The sequence below is a fragment of the Dermacentor albipictus genome, chromosome 9 (genome assembly GCF_038994185.2).
Source record: "Dermacentor albipictus isolate Rhodes 1998 colony chromosome 9, USDA_Dalb.pri_finalv2, whole genome shotgun sequence".
Classification (NCBI taxonomy): domain Eukaryota; kingdom Metazoa; phylum Arthropoda; class Arachnida; order Ixodida; family Ixodidae; genus Dermacentor; species Dermacentor albipictus.
Genome location: NC_091829.1, coordinates 104,613,997 through 104,626,504, shown reverse-complemented (window position 1 = coordinate 104,626,504; position 12,508 = coordinate 104,613,997). Strand labels below are relative to the sequence as shown.

Sequence of the window (12,508 nt, the reverse complement as noted above, 5' to 3'; positions counted from 1 at the left end):
CATGGAACCTATTGACATTACTATTGATGGCATTGTTCATCATAATCATCATAATCATCATCAGCCTGGTTACGCCCACTGCAGGGCAAAGGCCTCTCCCATATTTCTCCAACAACCCCGGTCATGTACTAATTGTGGCCACGCCGTCCTTGCAAACGTCTTAATCTCATCCACCCACCTAACTTTCTGCCGCCCCCTGCTACGCTTCCCTTCCCTAGGGATCCAGTCCGTAACCGTTAATGACCATCGGTTCTCTTCCCTCCTAATTACATGTCCTGCCCATGCCCATTTCTTTTTCTTGATTTCAACTAAGATGTCATTAACTCGCGTTTGTTCCCTGACCCAATCCGATCTTTTCTTATCCCTTAACGTTACACCTATCATTATTCTTTCCATAGCTCGTTGCGTCGTCCTCAATTTGAGTAGAACTCTTTTCGTAAGCCTCCAGGTTTCTGCCCCATAGGGGATTACTGGTAAGACACAGCTATTATATACTTTTCTCTTATGGGATAATGGCAACCTGCTGTTCATTATTTGGGAATGCCTGCCAAACGCACCCCAGCCCATTCTTATTCTTCTGATTATTTCCGTCTCATGATCCGGATCCGACGTCACTACCTGCCCTTAGTAGATGTACCACAAGGAATCGTTCTTTGTCCCTTACTCTTTCTGATATACATTAATGACATACCCAATAACTTATCATCATGCATGCGCATTTTCCCTGCGACTGCATTATCTATGGTTCTATTAACACCTCCGAGGACCACGTGATCCTCCAAAATGATCTTAACCAAATTATTAATTGGTGTGACACCTGGCTACTGACTCTAAGCTAATCAAAATGTAAAGTGATGTCCTTCACCCGCAAACGCAATAACTTGAAGTATTCTTACTGTAATAAAAATGTCCCATTATCTCGGACCTCATCATTTAAATATCTAGGCATTAATCCTTCAACAAACCTCTCCTGGACTTCTCACATTACTACCATCTGTGCCAGTGCTTCTCGATCACTGGGTTACCTGCGACGTAACATTCGGAACTCACCTCCACTTATCCGCAAACTGGCATTTCAAACATTTGTTCGCCCTCGACTTGAGTTCACTGCTCCAATCTGGTCTCCCCACCAAAATTACCTAATTACCATGCTGGAACGTTTCATTTTTCGAAATTATGACTGCCGTTCTAGCGTAACTCAAATAAAGATTCACCTTTCACTTCAGCTGCTGAGTAATCGTCGCGACATAGCCCCTTCGTCATTATTTCATAAATACGCCCACCACACTAACAAACGTTCCTTACTCCTAGAAACGTCATCGCACATGTCGCACAGATTATACAATCATCATAGCTTCACGCGCATCTATGGTAAAACAGAAGCATTTAACTCGTCTGCAATTCCACGTGCCATTCGGCTCTGGAACAACCTCCCCGACAACATAGTTTCGGAAACTGACCGTGATAAATTCAAGCGCTCACTGAACTCGCTTAACCCATGTGAACCATTAATATCACACTCACTGCTCTGTATTATTTTTTGCCTTTTTCTTGCAGTGTTATACGTTTGTTACTAACTTATATTGTTCCTTTTTATTGTAATCATAGGCAGCTTTATGTAGCTAATATGTTTCTTGACTATTCGGCTGTGCACTTGGCTGCTCTTCTCATTTGTTATTGTTGTTAATTGTATGTACTTGATTGTATGCCCCCCTTACTCAATCCCTAAGTAGGGGCCTTGTAAGGTATTTTACAAATAAATAAGTAAATAAATAAATAAATAAATAATTTGCTATCGCAATCGATGCTCCGCCTTTTGGTTTGAAAATGCGACTTCTGCTTCTTTAATCCGGCAAAAGCAGGAACACTGGCAACACGTCAGTAATTTCTTGGACGACATAGAAGTCGGCTGTAGGCAGATTGGATTGGAAAAACTTTAATAAAAGTCCTGCAGGACGCACGCCAGCGCGCAGTGGGCGTCTCCCACGCAGGGAGCGACAGGGAATACCTGGCAGCCGCTGCGCGAGCCTGCTGGACGGCCCATTGCTCGTCCTGTAGGAGCGGGCTTCTTAGGGTCTTCTCCCACCTGTCGGAAGTAGAGTCGGGCGCAGCGTTTCTGCACTCCCAGAGCACATGTGCGAGTGTCGCCGTGACCCCGCACGAGGGGCACGCATCGTCTGAGTACACGTCCGGGTACTATATGTGTAAGGTGGCAGGGTTTGGATAGGTATCCGTCTGTAATAAGCGTAGCGTTAGCGCCTGCGGGCTGTTTAGTTTGGGGTGCGGGGGCGGAAAGCGAAAGATGATTCTATATTCAAGTCTGTTCATAATTGGGAACTGTCTTCTACTTTCAGATACAGCCATGAAGTACCAGTATGTAATAGAGCAGGCACACTTAAGCCAACAGAGTAAACGCTATCCAGAGAGGCCAATGAATGAAACGGTGAGTGACGAAAGTGCGCAGTAATTCATATTTCAAGATCGAAATAACGTATTGGGCTATTCGCGTGCTCTGGCGACGACCGTATGTAATATAAACTGCTGTGCAAGTGCTCGACTGCTCAGTCCATTGCAGCATTCGTGAAGCTGTTGGATATTCGTTGTTTTATAAGCAGGTTTGTGTGCCTCAGATATTCCCTAGAGCTGACTAACTGTAAAACCTTGCAATTTCGCGGCTTCAATCGGTCCCAAATAGGGGACTATGGGCATGTCCGCGGCTACCAATCTTCGCGATATTGTGCTTGCGTCGTGCGGCCCACTTGAGCCGGAAAAAGTCCTCTGCATTTTATTTTGCTCCGGTATCTGCCTTGTATACTTAAAAATGAATTCCGGAATTTTACGTGCCTAAACCACTAATTGATTACGAGGCACGCTGTAGTGGGGGCCTGGGGTTCTTTAACCTGCATAAGGGCTTCTTTAAGGGGCCCCTGAAACTGCTGGGACGAATTTTGTAGACGCACAGAGTGGAGCTACCGTAAATCATTCGCACCACCATTTGCGTTAAGCGTCTAATGGTAAGTGAGCTACGGACTATTGCAAGCTACCCTCCTCCATAGCGATGCATTTTCTCCTCACCTCATTCGCCAAGTGACCGGAGCTAAGCTCTGCTTCACTGGCTCTGCGTCATGACGGGATGTAGTGCCGTCTACTTCCGGTTGTCTCGGAATCAGCGCGCGAAGCCTCTCCAACCCTAGAGTTTCTCGCCACACTCTGAGAAAAGTTTACACCCTTTGAGTCGAATGTTTCCCCACAACAATAAACGTCATCTGTGTTGTCCACACACTTCATGATATATTTCCTCATGCTGATAACGGCCTGCGCGTTATCAGCATGACATAGCATTTAGAAAGACAACGTGTTCTCAATTGCGTTCCTGCCAAAAATTTACACGAGCAGCAAAGTGCAATGCACTTCGTTACGTCAATATTACTTCTGTGTTTGGTTCACGTTTGCGCATCCATTCCTCCCATGAAACACACAAGCCCAGTACGCTTACGCTCGCGTTTGCCCGAATACCGGACACGCGAAACACTATCATGGTATATAGTCAGGCACGTACCCACGATCTTTTCTCGGGGAGGGGGCACGTACCCACAATCTTTTCTCGGGGGGGGGGGGCAGTCATATTGCTTATAAGTTTAACGGTTATTTCAGGTCTGATGATGGACGCTGTATCGCATTATTTTATTTTCCACGTTATCTAAACCATATTATGGGCATAAGATTCCGAAGATATTCCTGCGTCGCGGCGAGCCGTCACTCGAGGAAATAATGAAGCAAAAGGAACAGCTAAACGCAACTGTCGTTTTCTCCGGCGGCAACTCGTTCCACCAGCTGACTACGAACCGAATCCCTGGTCTCTGGATCAGTTTAAACAAAGAAGATTGAACTGACCAAGCAACAACTCAGAGCGTGGTCGTTGAATACATGGTGAAAACTGAACTCATCTCGAGTTTATCGTGCGGGCACCGAATCGACGAGAAAACTGGCCTTTAAACCCCAAAAGATGCCGATACCTACCGCCATTCAGAAGAAGTGAAAAAATGCTGGTTAGCAGTATTAACAGCCACACGTAGTTTGTGGATGCGGAGCAACGAACATGAATGGCTCACACGTGCACAACGCGACACAGGACCGCCGGCTGATAGCGTAGAACAATCCTCAAATATTAATTAGAATCGGCAGAAACGTCTCCAGAGACACGGTACCAGACCTGACATTCTCCGCTAACCTAAGGCAAGTCAAGTAATCGAGGCTGAACGAGGCTCTGGGAAAGGACCATCATGATATCCAGACCAATTTTAGCGCACCCAGAGAGCCCCGTGAGAGCAGGTCAGGCCAGAATTACGGAGTGGCCCGCTTTCTTGAAAGACGAACACAACAGAAATCTCGAGGACATCGGAGAGTGGACTAAGAACGTGACGGATTTACTGGTAGTTACCAAGCGCGCAAGGACCATTCAGCTCACTGCGGACAGTCCTGATGTCGACGCATACTTACTACAGCTTTTAGAGGCCAGATGAGGAATCTTGAATATATGAAGGAAGCAGAATATAAATCGCAAACTCGAGATTTGCGTTGCTGCAGTTTCGCGGACAGCAGACACCATCCGCGAGGCTGCGGCAACGCGGATCTCGAGTTTGCGATTTATATTCTGCTTCTTCCATATCTTCAAGATTCCTCAGCTGACCTCTAAAAAGTGGAGCAAGTAGAATACGTGGAAGATAGGAAAAACTACCGAGTACTATGTAAGGTTTTCGCCTCAGCTTTCGACCCAGGACATTTTACTTGAGCTGAAAGAAGTCATTGACGGCCTCACCGCTTCTCACAAAAGTGCCAAGCTGGCGTTCGATAATGTCTCCCACGAAGCGATGATTCGTGGGACGAAGGACGTATAACTGCGGCCGAAGGATGTACGACTACGTACCCGACTTCCTGGCAGGCCTGGCGGTCGACACGGAGACCATAGGCTCGGTACTGAAACGATCCAAATATCGCAGATAGGAATCCCTCGGTGGTCTGTGACCTCACCGTTAATGTTAACTATAGCGTTGAGGAGGCTACCGAACATATATATACATGGACGCAGTGACTGTGTATATGAGTGACCGGAGTCCGTGGGTCAACAACAATATGCCTTCTAAGAAGCCACCGACAAGTCCAAGTGTTACACCGCCGCGGTCCCTCGTGCGCCCCGGTGTCATGATGAGCGCGGAGTGAATAAAGGGAAGACGAAGGTGGCTACACGTGAAGAGTAGCGGCGACAGCGTATCGGCACCGGGCCCACGTGCCCAACTTAGTCAAAAAAAGAATAGAAGCTGGCGGAAGGGCGCGCGAAAGGGTTCGGAGGGAGACTTTGACCGTGGTAGACGTGGCAGGACCAAGAAGATGGTGTCCAGGGCGCGGGGGTAGGGGCTTGCCAAGTTCCTGGCCTAAGGTAGCTGCACGCTCACGAATGGGAACACGATCATCATTAAAGTTCTTCTTCTCACAGCCTTCAATTGGCGAACGTCGTAAGGGCGTTGAACGCGGGTACAGCCAGCGTATCTATAGCCATGCCGAAGCTCCGGGCTCAAGCTCTGTTTGGCGAACGCCGAAAGGACGCCGGCCATTGCCAAGCCCGACGCGCTACAGCGCTGTCAACTGCCGCCGCTTCATCAGCTTTGCACCAGCGTCGAACCTCGCGGCCAGCATCTCCGCAAGGCTTATATTGTTTCCAGCGTCTGTACCATGATCCGGTGACATTTGTCCATTACCGTTACAGTGATCTTTGAACATTAGTGTTAAAGAGTAGTTTGCTTTTTACAGCTCGTACTCAGGTCTCATATAAATATAATTTTTCTGTTTGCTTTGCATCTGTACAAACGGCCCGGTCTTTAGTATTTGTTTACAATAGCTTTATTTCAAAATGCATTGTAAACACCTCATAACTCTGTGACACTAGAAAAAGTCGGAGCTCCTAATTCTGAAAAAGAAGGCAACAGTGTGGCCTCTTCAGGAGATACCAAACCCAACGTTGCCTATGAACGGAGTTACCATAGCCAATGTAGACGTACTCTGTACGCTGGGCCTCACTTTTCATAAATACGGTGCTTTTTATAAAAGACAGTTACCCCAGTAGCGCACATTGTGGGAAGTGGAACCAACAAAAAGGACGGCCTGAAAGACTGGGGCACACTCTGACTAAAACAAGCCTTTATAATCACCAGGGTCACGTATGGCATCCCTTAACTGGGTCCCAAGAAAAGTGAGAGTGACAACATTAACAATCTCATAGGAAATACCTACAAGCTGGCACTGAGGCTCCTCTCGGCGACATCGACGGAGAAGACACTCAGGCTGTGAATCCACTATACGTGGGACGAACTAGCAGATACCCACAAGACGAGTGCTTACAAGCACGGGCTTGCCAGCGCGGGCAGATACACGCTAAGACTACTGGGCAATGCACTTGAAGATGACTGACCGTGAATGACTGAAGACCCGTAAAAGAAAGGATCACGGCAGCAAGCGTCCCCTCAAGTGTGAACCCGGAACGCAAGTAAAAGAAGCAAGAGTACAAGCCCTAACCAAGGCCTACGAAGGACCGAGAAGAGGAGGAAAAGCCAGATGCACCAACGTTGCAAAATAAGAGAACGTGTGACACACACTGCGCAGGGCTGACTGGCCAGGGAGAAAACGTAGCACCGGCTTTGGTGAAGACTCCAGACATCTACTTCTCGGAAAAAACAGTGATAGCCCTAGCCGCCGTGGAGGGCACCGGAGAAGAAGAGCACACCACTGTCATCACGGACTCGGAAACAGCGTGCGGAAACTTCCCAGCATGCTGCCTACTCAAAGCAAGCCTTGAAATTCTTGAAGAAACAAGAAAATCTTCCAAGAAATATTCATTGTTTTAGCACCGGGAAATGTCCTTGACGAGTAATGTAGCGGCTGTCACCACTGGGATAGCCCGTTTGTTTCAAGAGCTCCGCTGGACACGCTCGAAGGTGTCGCGAAAAAATACAGACAACCTGAACCACTATAGGCGGGATAAGAGGCTCTACCTGTCCCCGCCCCTCAAGCTGACCACCCCAATCGTATCATGCAGCACAATTGCACAACCACAAAACGACACACAGAACACATCACAGGCTTTCTGTGCTTCTCATCTTTGTTGTGCCCTTGCTCTACATGACCAAATTAAATAAGCACCATAGCCCAGCAACATGTCCTTCTGCAAGAGGACCAGAGAGGTGGCGTTGATGTACTGGAAACTACAGACCCGCACATACCTGCACGGTATCCGGCTGCACGCCATCTATCCCTCGAGCTACAGCTACAACTGCACCTTCTGGTTTGAATTCAATGGCCTCTGCCACTTGATATGGGAGTGTGGACGAAACCCACCGATACCACCCATCACCGCACCATGCGTCGAGACTGAGAGCCCCAGCTGATAAGCTGGATTTCTCAATACCAGCACTGTTTTTGCCCAAGGCCAAGATATCGGCCAGTGGTATGCCATATTGAACTATGGACGCCGCCCACCTTGCAATATTGTACTAACTTTTATAAATGTTGTTGCTTTAGCCATTCTTAGGTTACTTCAAGAACGTTTCTGTTCATGTTGCCTTGCTTCTAACAGTTTTACTGCATACCTGGATCAATAGGTAGTCCGTGGACGAATGAGAAAGGTCCATCGGACTGCTGTGCTGAAGTAACCTGATTCGAAATCAATTACCGGATTTATTTGGCTCACTGAGTACGCGGTAATGTGCACATAAGTGGCGCTCTTTTCACGCCGATATGGGTCACTGTAAGGTCCGGGACTAGATAACGCTGTTCGAAGAAACTCGTTGACGTAGACGTGGAGCACTGAGTATGCACTTGGTCTGTGCTTGTCTCGAATGAACCTCTCTGATGCGACCTTGCGTACTTTAGCATGTGTGTGCGCCTACTGGTGTGTGCGGAAGAACCGCACACACGAGTAGGTGTGTGCGGCTCTTCAATGGGCAGCTAGGTATGTGCAACGAGGAATGCACCGCTTTGCAAATGTGAACGATATCCCTGAAAATTCCCGGATGCTTAGAGCAGCCAAACCCACGTCTCACGGATTCTTCATGGACAGCAACCCGGCGCATAAGCAGACTGCGCTTTGAATGCACTGGGTATGCGGCGCTGTTCAATAATCTTCTCGCCAATTTCAGTTACTGAGTCTGTGCCGCTGAGTGTGCTGTATTCGAGAGAGCTGTTTTCTGCGTTGGCAGGCTCCGGTTAGCCAGGTTTTTCGTGTTGGACGCCACATCCGGACTTCTCAGCAGTACCAGAAAGAAGCGGGAGAGAGGGGTCCGGTTACCGCATGACGCGTTTCTCAGCGTTTTGATGCACCAGCGCACCAAGTATTTCGAAGGATATCCGCAGGTTTCACGGTGGCGGCGCTAGATGGCGCAGTGTGTTCTAAGGGACGGCGAGGGAGGAGTGCCGCTGCAGTATACGCGCCAGATACATAGCTAGTTTCGACAGTGGTAATACGTTGTGCCGCTATAATGATTCAGTGCTAACGCATTATCGTCTACGGTCATAGTGAGACTGTTTCTGCGGCAATTTGTGTTCCTTCCTTAAATTTTGCAATATTTAATTATCAGCAAAATGGCGTAAATGAAGGGCGCCAGAAAATAAACGGTTGCACATTATGTGTTCGCTTACAATAAGCAATAGAAAGACTACTCTGTCTTTCAGAATGACCTCCTTTATTACCCGGTTAACCAATGTGCATGCGTGCTCGTGATGGTGCGGATAATGCAGCAGTAGTAACCGTACGGGTGTTACCAATCTTACCGGTGGTACGGTCCACCCTGAGGAGGTACCGGTGGTACCTAGGGGTAATCCAAGGCGGCACGTTTTTAAATGGAGCGTTCTTGAATACGTCCCTCTTGGTAGGTAGTGTTTGGAGACGCTGTCGTTGATGCGCGTTGCCCCTCTGGTCGAATATGCTGACGCTGTCATTTCAGATACCCAGCCTTTGCGACGATACGGGGTCACAGGCGCTGGACGGGGCTTCGAACTGGTCCTTGGTGAAGTAGCTCCCGAACTACCCGCCGGCTCCCGCGTACTGTGTTAAACCCTTTAATCTTTCAAAAGCAGCGCCATTCTTAGATCTTTCTAACGCCCCGTAAGCTTCGTAAAGTAGTGTCATGCTTTGAAGAACGCCACCGCCTCCTCACGCGCTCTGGCAGAGGCCACCGCCGCGTCGCTATTGGCCTAATAGGATCACGTGGGCCCTCGCGCCTTGCTTTAGCGCCATTTTCGCTCGCGAAGCGTCTACAGACTGGCGAGGAGCACAATGTCTTGTTGGCGCTCTTGCTACGCTCGAGCAGCGTAGGTGGCTCCACGGTCGTGGAGGTAGCGTGAAAGAGAGGAGAAACGAGAAGGAGGGAAGGCGGAGGAGGAGAGTGTCGCTACTTTGCGAAGTTTGAGGGGTTTTTAGATCTTTCCACCACCCCGCTCTCCCGTGCGTTCCTCCCTCGCCACCTCCGGTCAACCCAGCCTCCTCTGCTCCCCCATTGGCCAGTCCGTGTCACGTGAGAGTATGCGGGGTGCTTTTGTGTATTTTTTTCTTTCGAGTGCGCTCCGACCTTCCTTTCCGACCCAGTGCGACGAAGATGCTGACTCGTAATGGTGCAGAATAACGCAGCAGTAATAACTGCACGGTGTTGCCAATTTTAGCTGTGGTACTGTGCCACCATGAAGAGGTCTCGGTGGTACTTAGAAGTAATGCACAGCAGCACAGTCCCATCGAGTTGTCTATGACAATTTTCTTGCCCGGAGGACCCTCAACTTTGTGTTGGAAATAAAGTGAAGTGAAAGTAAGCGCAAATGGATTGATCGAGTGCATGAGCGGACCAAACCAAATGTGTGAGGGACGAGAACGTCATTGTAATGCCGTTCTGCGGCGCCTTAGGTTGCCGCAACCGACAAGGCGAGTGCAACATGCTTTTCTGTTAACCATCCGGCGAGCGCAAGAAAAGCGTGGATGCATAGCCTCGGGCGGGCTGATTTCAAGGAGGTTGCAAAAAACGGACAGCGTTGGGAAGTGCCTACGGTTTTTCATTACATCTTCTTTTCACCCTATTTTACGTCTGCTTTTTTTAAATATGTGCTTGCGTGTGTGCACATACTGTGCGCAGTTTTCAGCGCGGCTATGTTGACTTTTCGTATGTGCTCGCTTTGTTTCGAAAGATTTTTGTTTTGTCACGAAGGTGATCGCATCTGCAGCTGGTGTGCGACATAAAAGCGACTTTATTCAAGCATTTTTTTCTCAGCTCCTCCAGAAGCTAGCACGTCCTCGACGCTTTTGCAAGGCTCATCAAGGCTTACGAATGCGGTCGTTTAGCTTCAACCAACGCCCGCATCTATTAATTTGGTTAGTGGAAGCCTATGACGCAGGCCATAGGAAATGGCTCCGGATAACTTTATTTAGTCACCTTGGGATGTCTAACGTGCAATTTGATGGTACAGTACATGGGCCGGCAAATTCCTCGTTGGCGTCCCGTAATTCTTTGCAAGAGCTCGGTAGCGCTGCGTCCGAAGTTCGTGGCTGGGCGTCAATGCGTTTCTTTAATAGATTGTATTTACTAGTAGTAACAATGTGTCATTATTTCGTATTATTGACAACGCCTCCAAGACACCAAAACGGCGACGGGAACACAGAAGCTAGGACCAGGGCTGGTCCTTGGGTTCTGGCTCCGCCGGGGCCTGTGCTTGTTGGGGGGGGGGGGGGTATAATATCGGCTCTCCGCCGTTTCGGACTGCCAACTTTATACGTGAACGTTCGCTGCGCCACCCGCTTTATTATAAGCTGAGGTGCTCTCCTAAGGCCCCCGTTAGCGGTTACATGTGCTTTTCTGGAGCAGTACCTGCAAAAAATCTCATCTATCGCCACAACGACAAAGCGCCTAGCAGCGAGAAAGGTCGCCGGCAATTTCTGAAACATACCGCGTCTGTGCGAGGAGAATTGCGGAACGCCAACGAGAAATCTGCCCACGGGCCTCTTGCATTTCGCCTCTATCCCGGCTGCTGCCGGACGCGTCTTCGGTATTGGAGGGATGAGCAGCGCTACTCCCACGTTTTGTGTCCACGGTTATCATATCAGAGAAAACTCGCAAAGGACCACAGGCCAGTTTATAAGGAATAACAATTTTACTGCTTAACGATAACTTTTTATGCATTCAATTAAATAAATGGGTATCGCATGCATCATATGTACTGTACGTTGCCTTTAATATCTTGCGACAAATAATTTCGTGGCTTTTCATCATGAAGTGCAGACGGAGTTTCCGTGGAACCTGCGCGTAGAGCAGTTATATAAGTTTGCATACCTGCACCGCGACAAGGATTAATGCATCTGTTGGCATTCACTTTAATAATTAATCCTGTTTCTTTCGGGTTTCATTCCTTGTGCGAGCCTGACAGCTCAGTGGACTGTGTGAATTTGTGCTGTACACTTTCCTCGTATGGGACACTGTGATAAGCACCTTTATGAAAACCATTCGAGGAATGTTCGGTCATACAACCCTATCGTTCAATTGGTCGCTATACCCGCCGCAGGGGCTTAGCGCCTTTGGTGTAGCGCTGCGACGCACGAGGTCGCAGGATCAAATCGCGGCCGTGGTGGCCGCATTTCGATGGAGGCAAAATGCAAAAACACCCGCGTCGCGTGCATTGGGATGCGGCACGTCAACGGTTCTCAGGTTGTCAAAGTTAATCCGGCGTCTCCCACTACGGCGAGCCTCAAAGTCAGATCGTGGTTTTGTCACGTAGAAGCCGAGAATCGTTTTCTGTGTATATGGTGTTCTAGTTGTAGAGACACCGCTTCCCTACGAAAACTTACAACGCAAAAGAATGCAGACGCACGCAGCATACAGATATAAAATTAGCTCTTCAACAATGCTGGTTCTAAAGGGGGGCGGGGATGGGCGATAATTGCTTGCGGAACCACTACTCAGTTTTCCCATCAAGTTCATTATTGTTATCAAATTCTAACATCCTGCACTGTAATAAATAAATAGGAAACGATTTCATGTGCTGCGAGAACTACCGGTACGTCGTTCGCATTATCAATACCGTTACCTGTGAAAACGTTGCTCTTGACCGCCAGAACCTGTGTGTCAGCCACGCACATCCGTAGAAGGCGCATAGAAGGAGCGGCCTAGTTGCTAGGCATTGCTGGTCCCAAACGGTCGGAATATTTCGTGCGCCGGTGGAACAAAAGTATCGTGCAGGTACGTAAACGAACCCACAAAACCGCGTTGACATACTTTCACGCAGTCAAAACTCCAAACTCTGGTGGTCACGCCTGTGTTTGAGCACACCGCGTGCACATTCAGCGTGCTTCAGCAACACGAACAATCAACGGGCTGACAATTTGCGCCTTAAATAATGGCCCTTTCCTCTATTCTTTTGCGCACTTACAGAACGGCGTTAGTAAGGCCAGTTACCGACCAACGAACCGATATCTCGCTTCAAA

The 12,508-nt window shown here is 48.6% G+C and overlaps 1 protein-coding gene across 2 annotated transcripts in view; it reads left to right on the top strand.

The window, feature by feature from the left end:
- The window catches only part of LOC135907198 (phospholipid-transporting ATPase ABCA3-like), a 354,979-nt gene that overhangs the window by 119,504 nt on the left and 222,967 nt on the right, over positions 1-12,508 (top strand). Inside the window, exon 4 of one of the 2 annotated variants that reach the window (XM_065438886.2) lies at positions 2,355-2,443. The exons of the other annotated variant lie outside the window; for it this stretch is intronic. Coding sequence (XP_065294958.1) covers positions 2,355-2,443 — 89 coding nt within the window. The remainder of the gene's footprint in view (positions 1-2,354; positions 2,444-12,508) is intronic. 2 annotated transcript variants of the gene reach the window in all.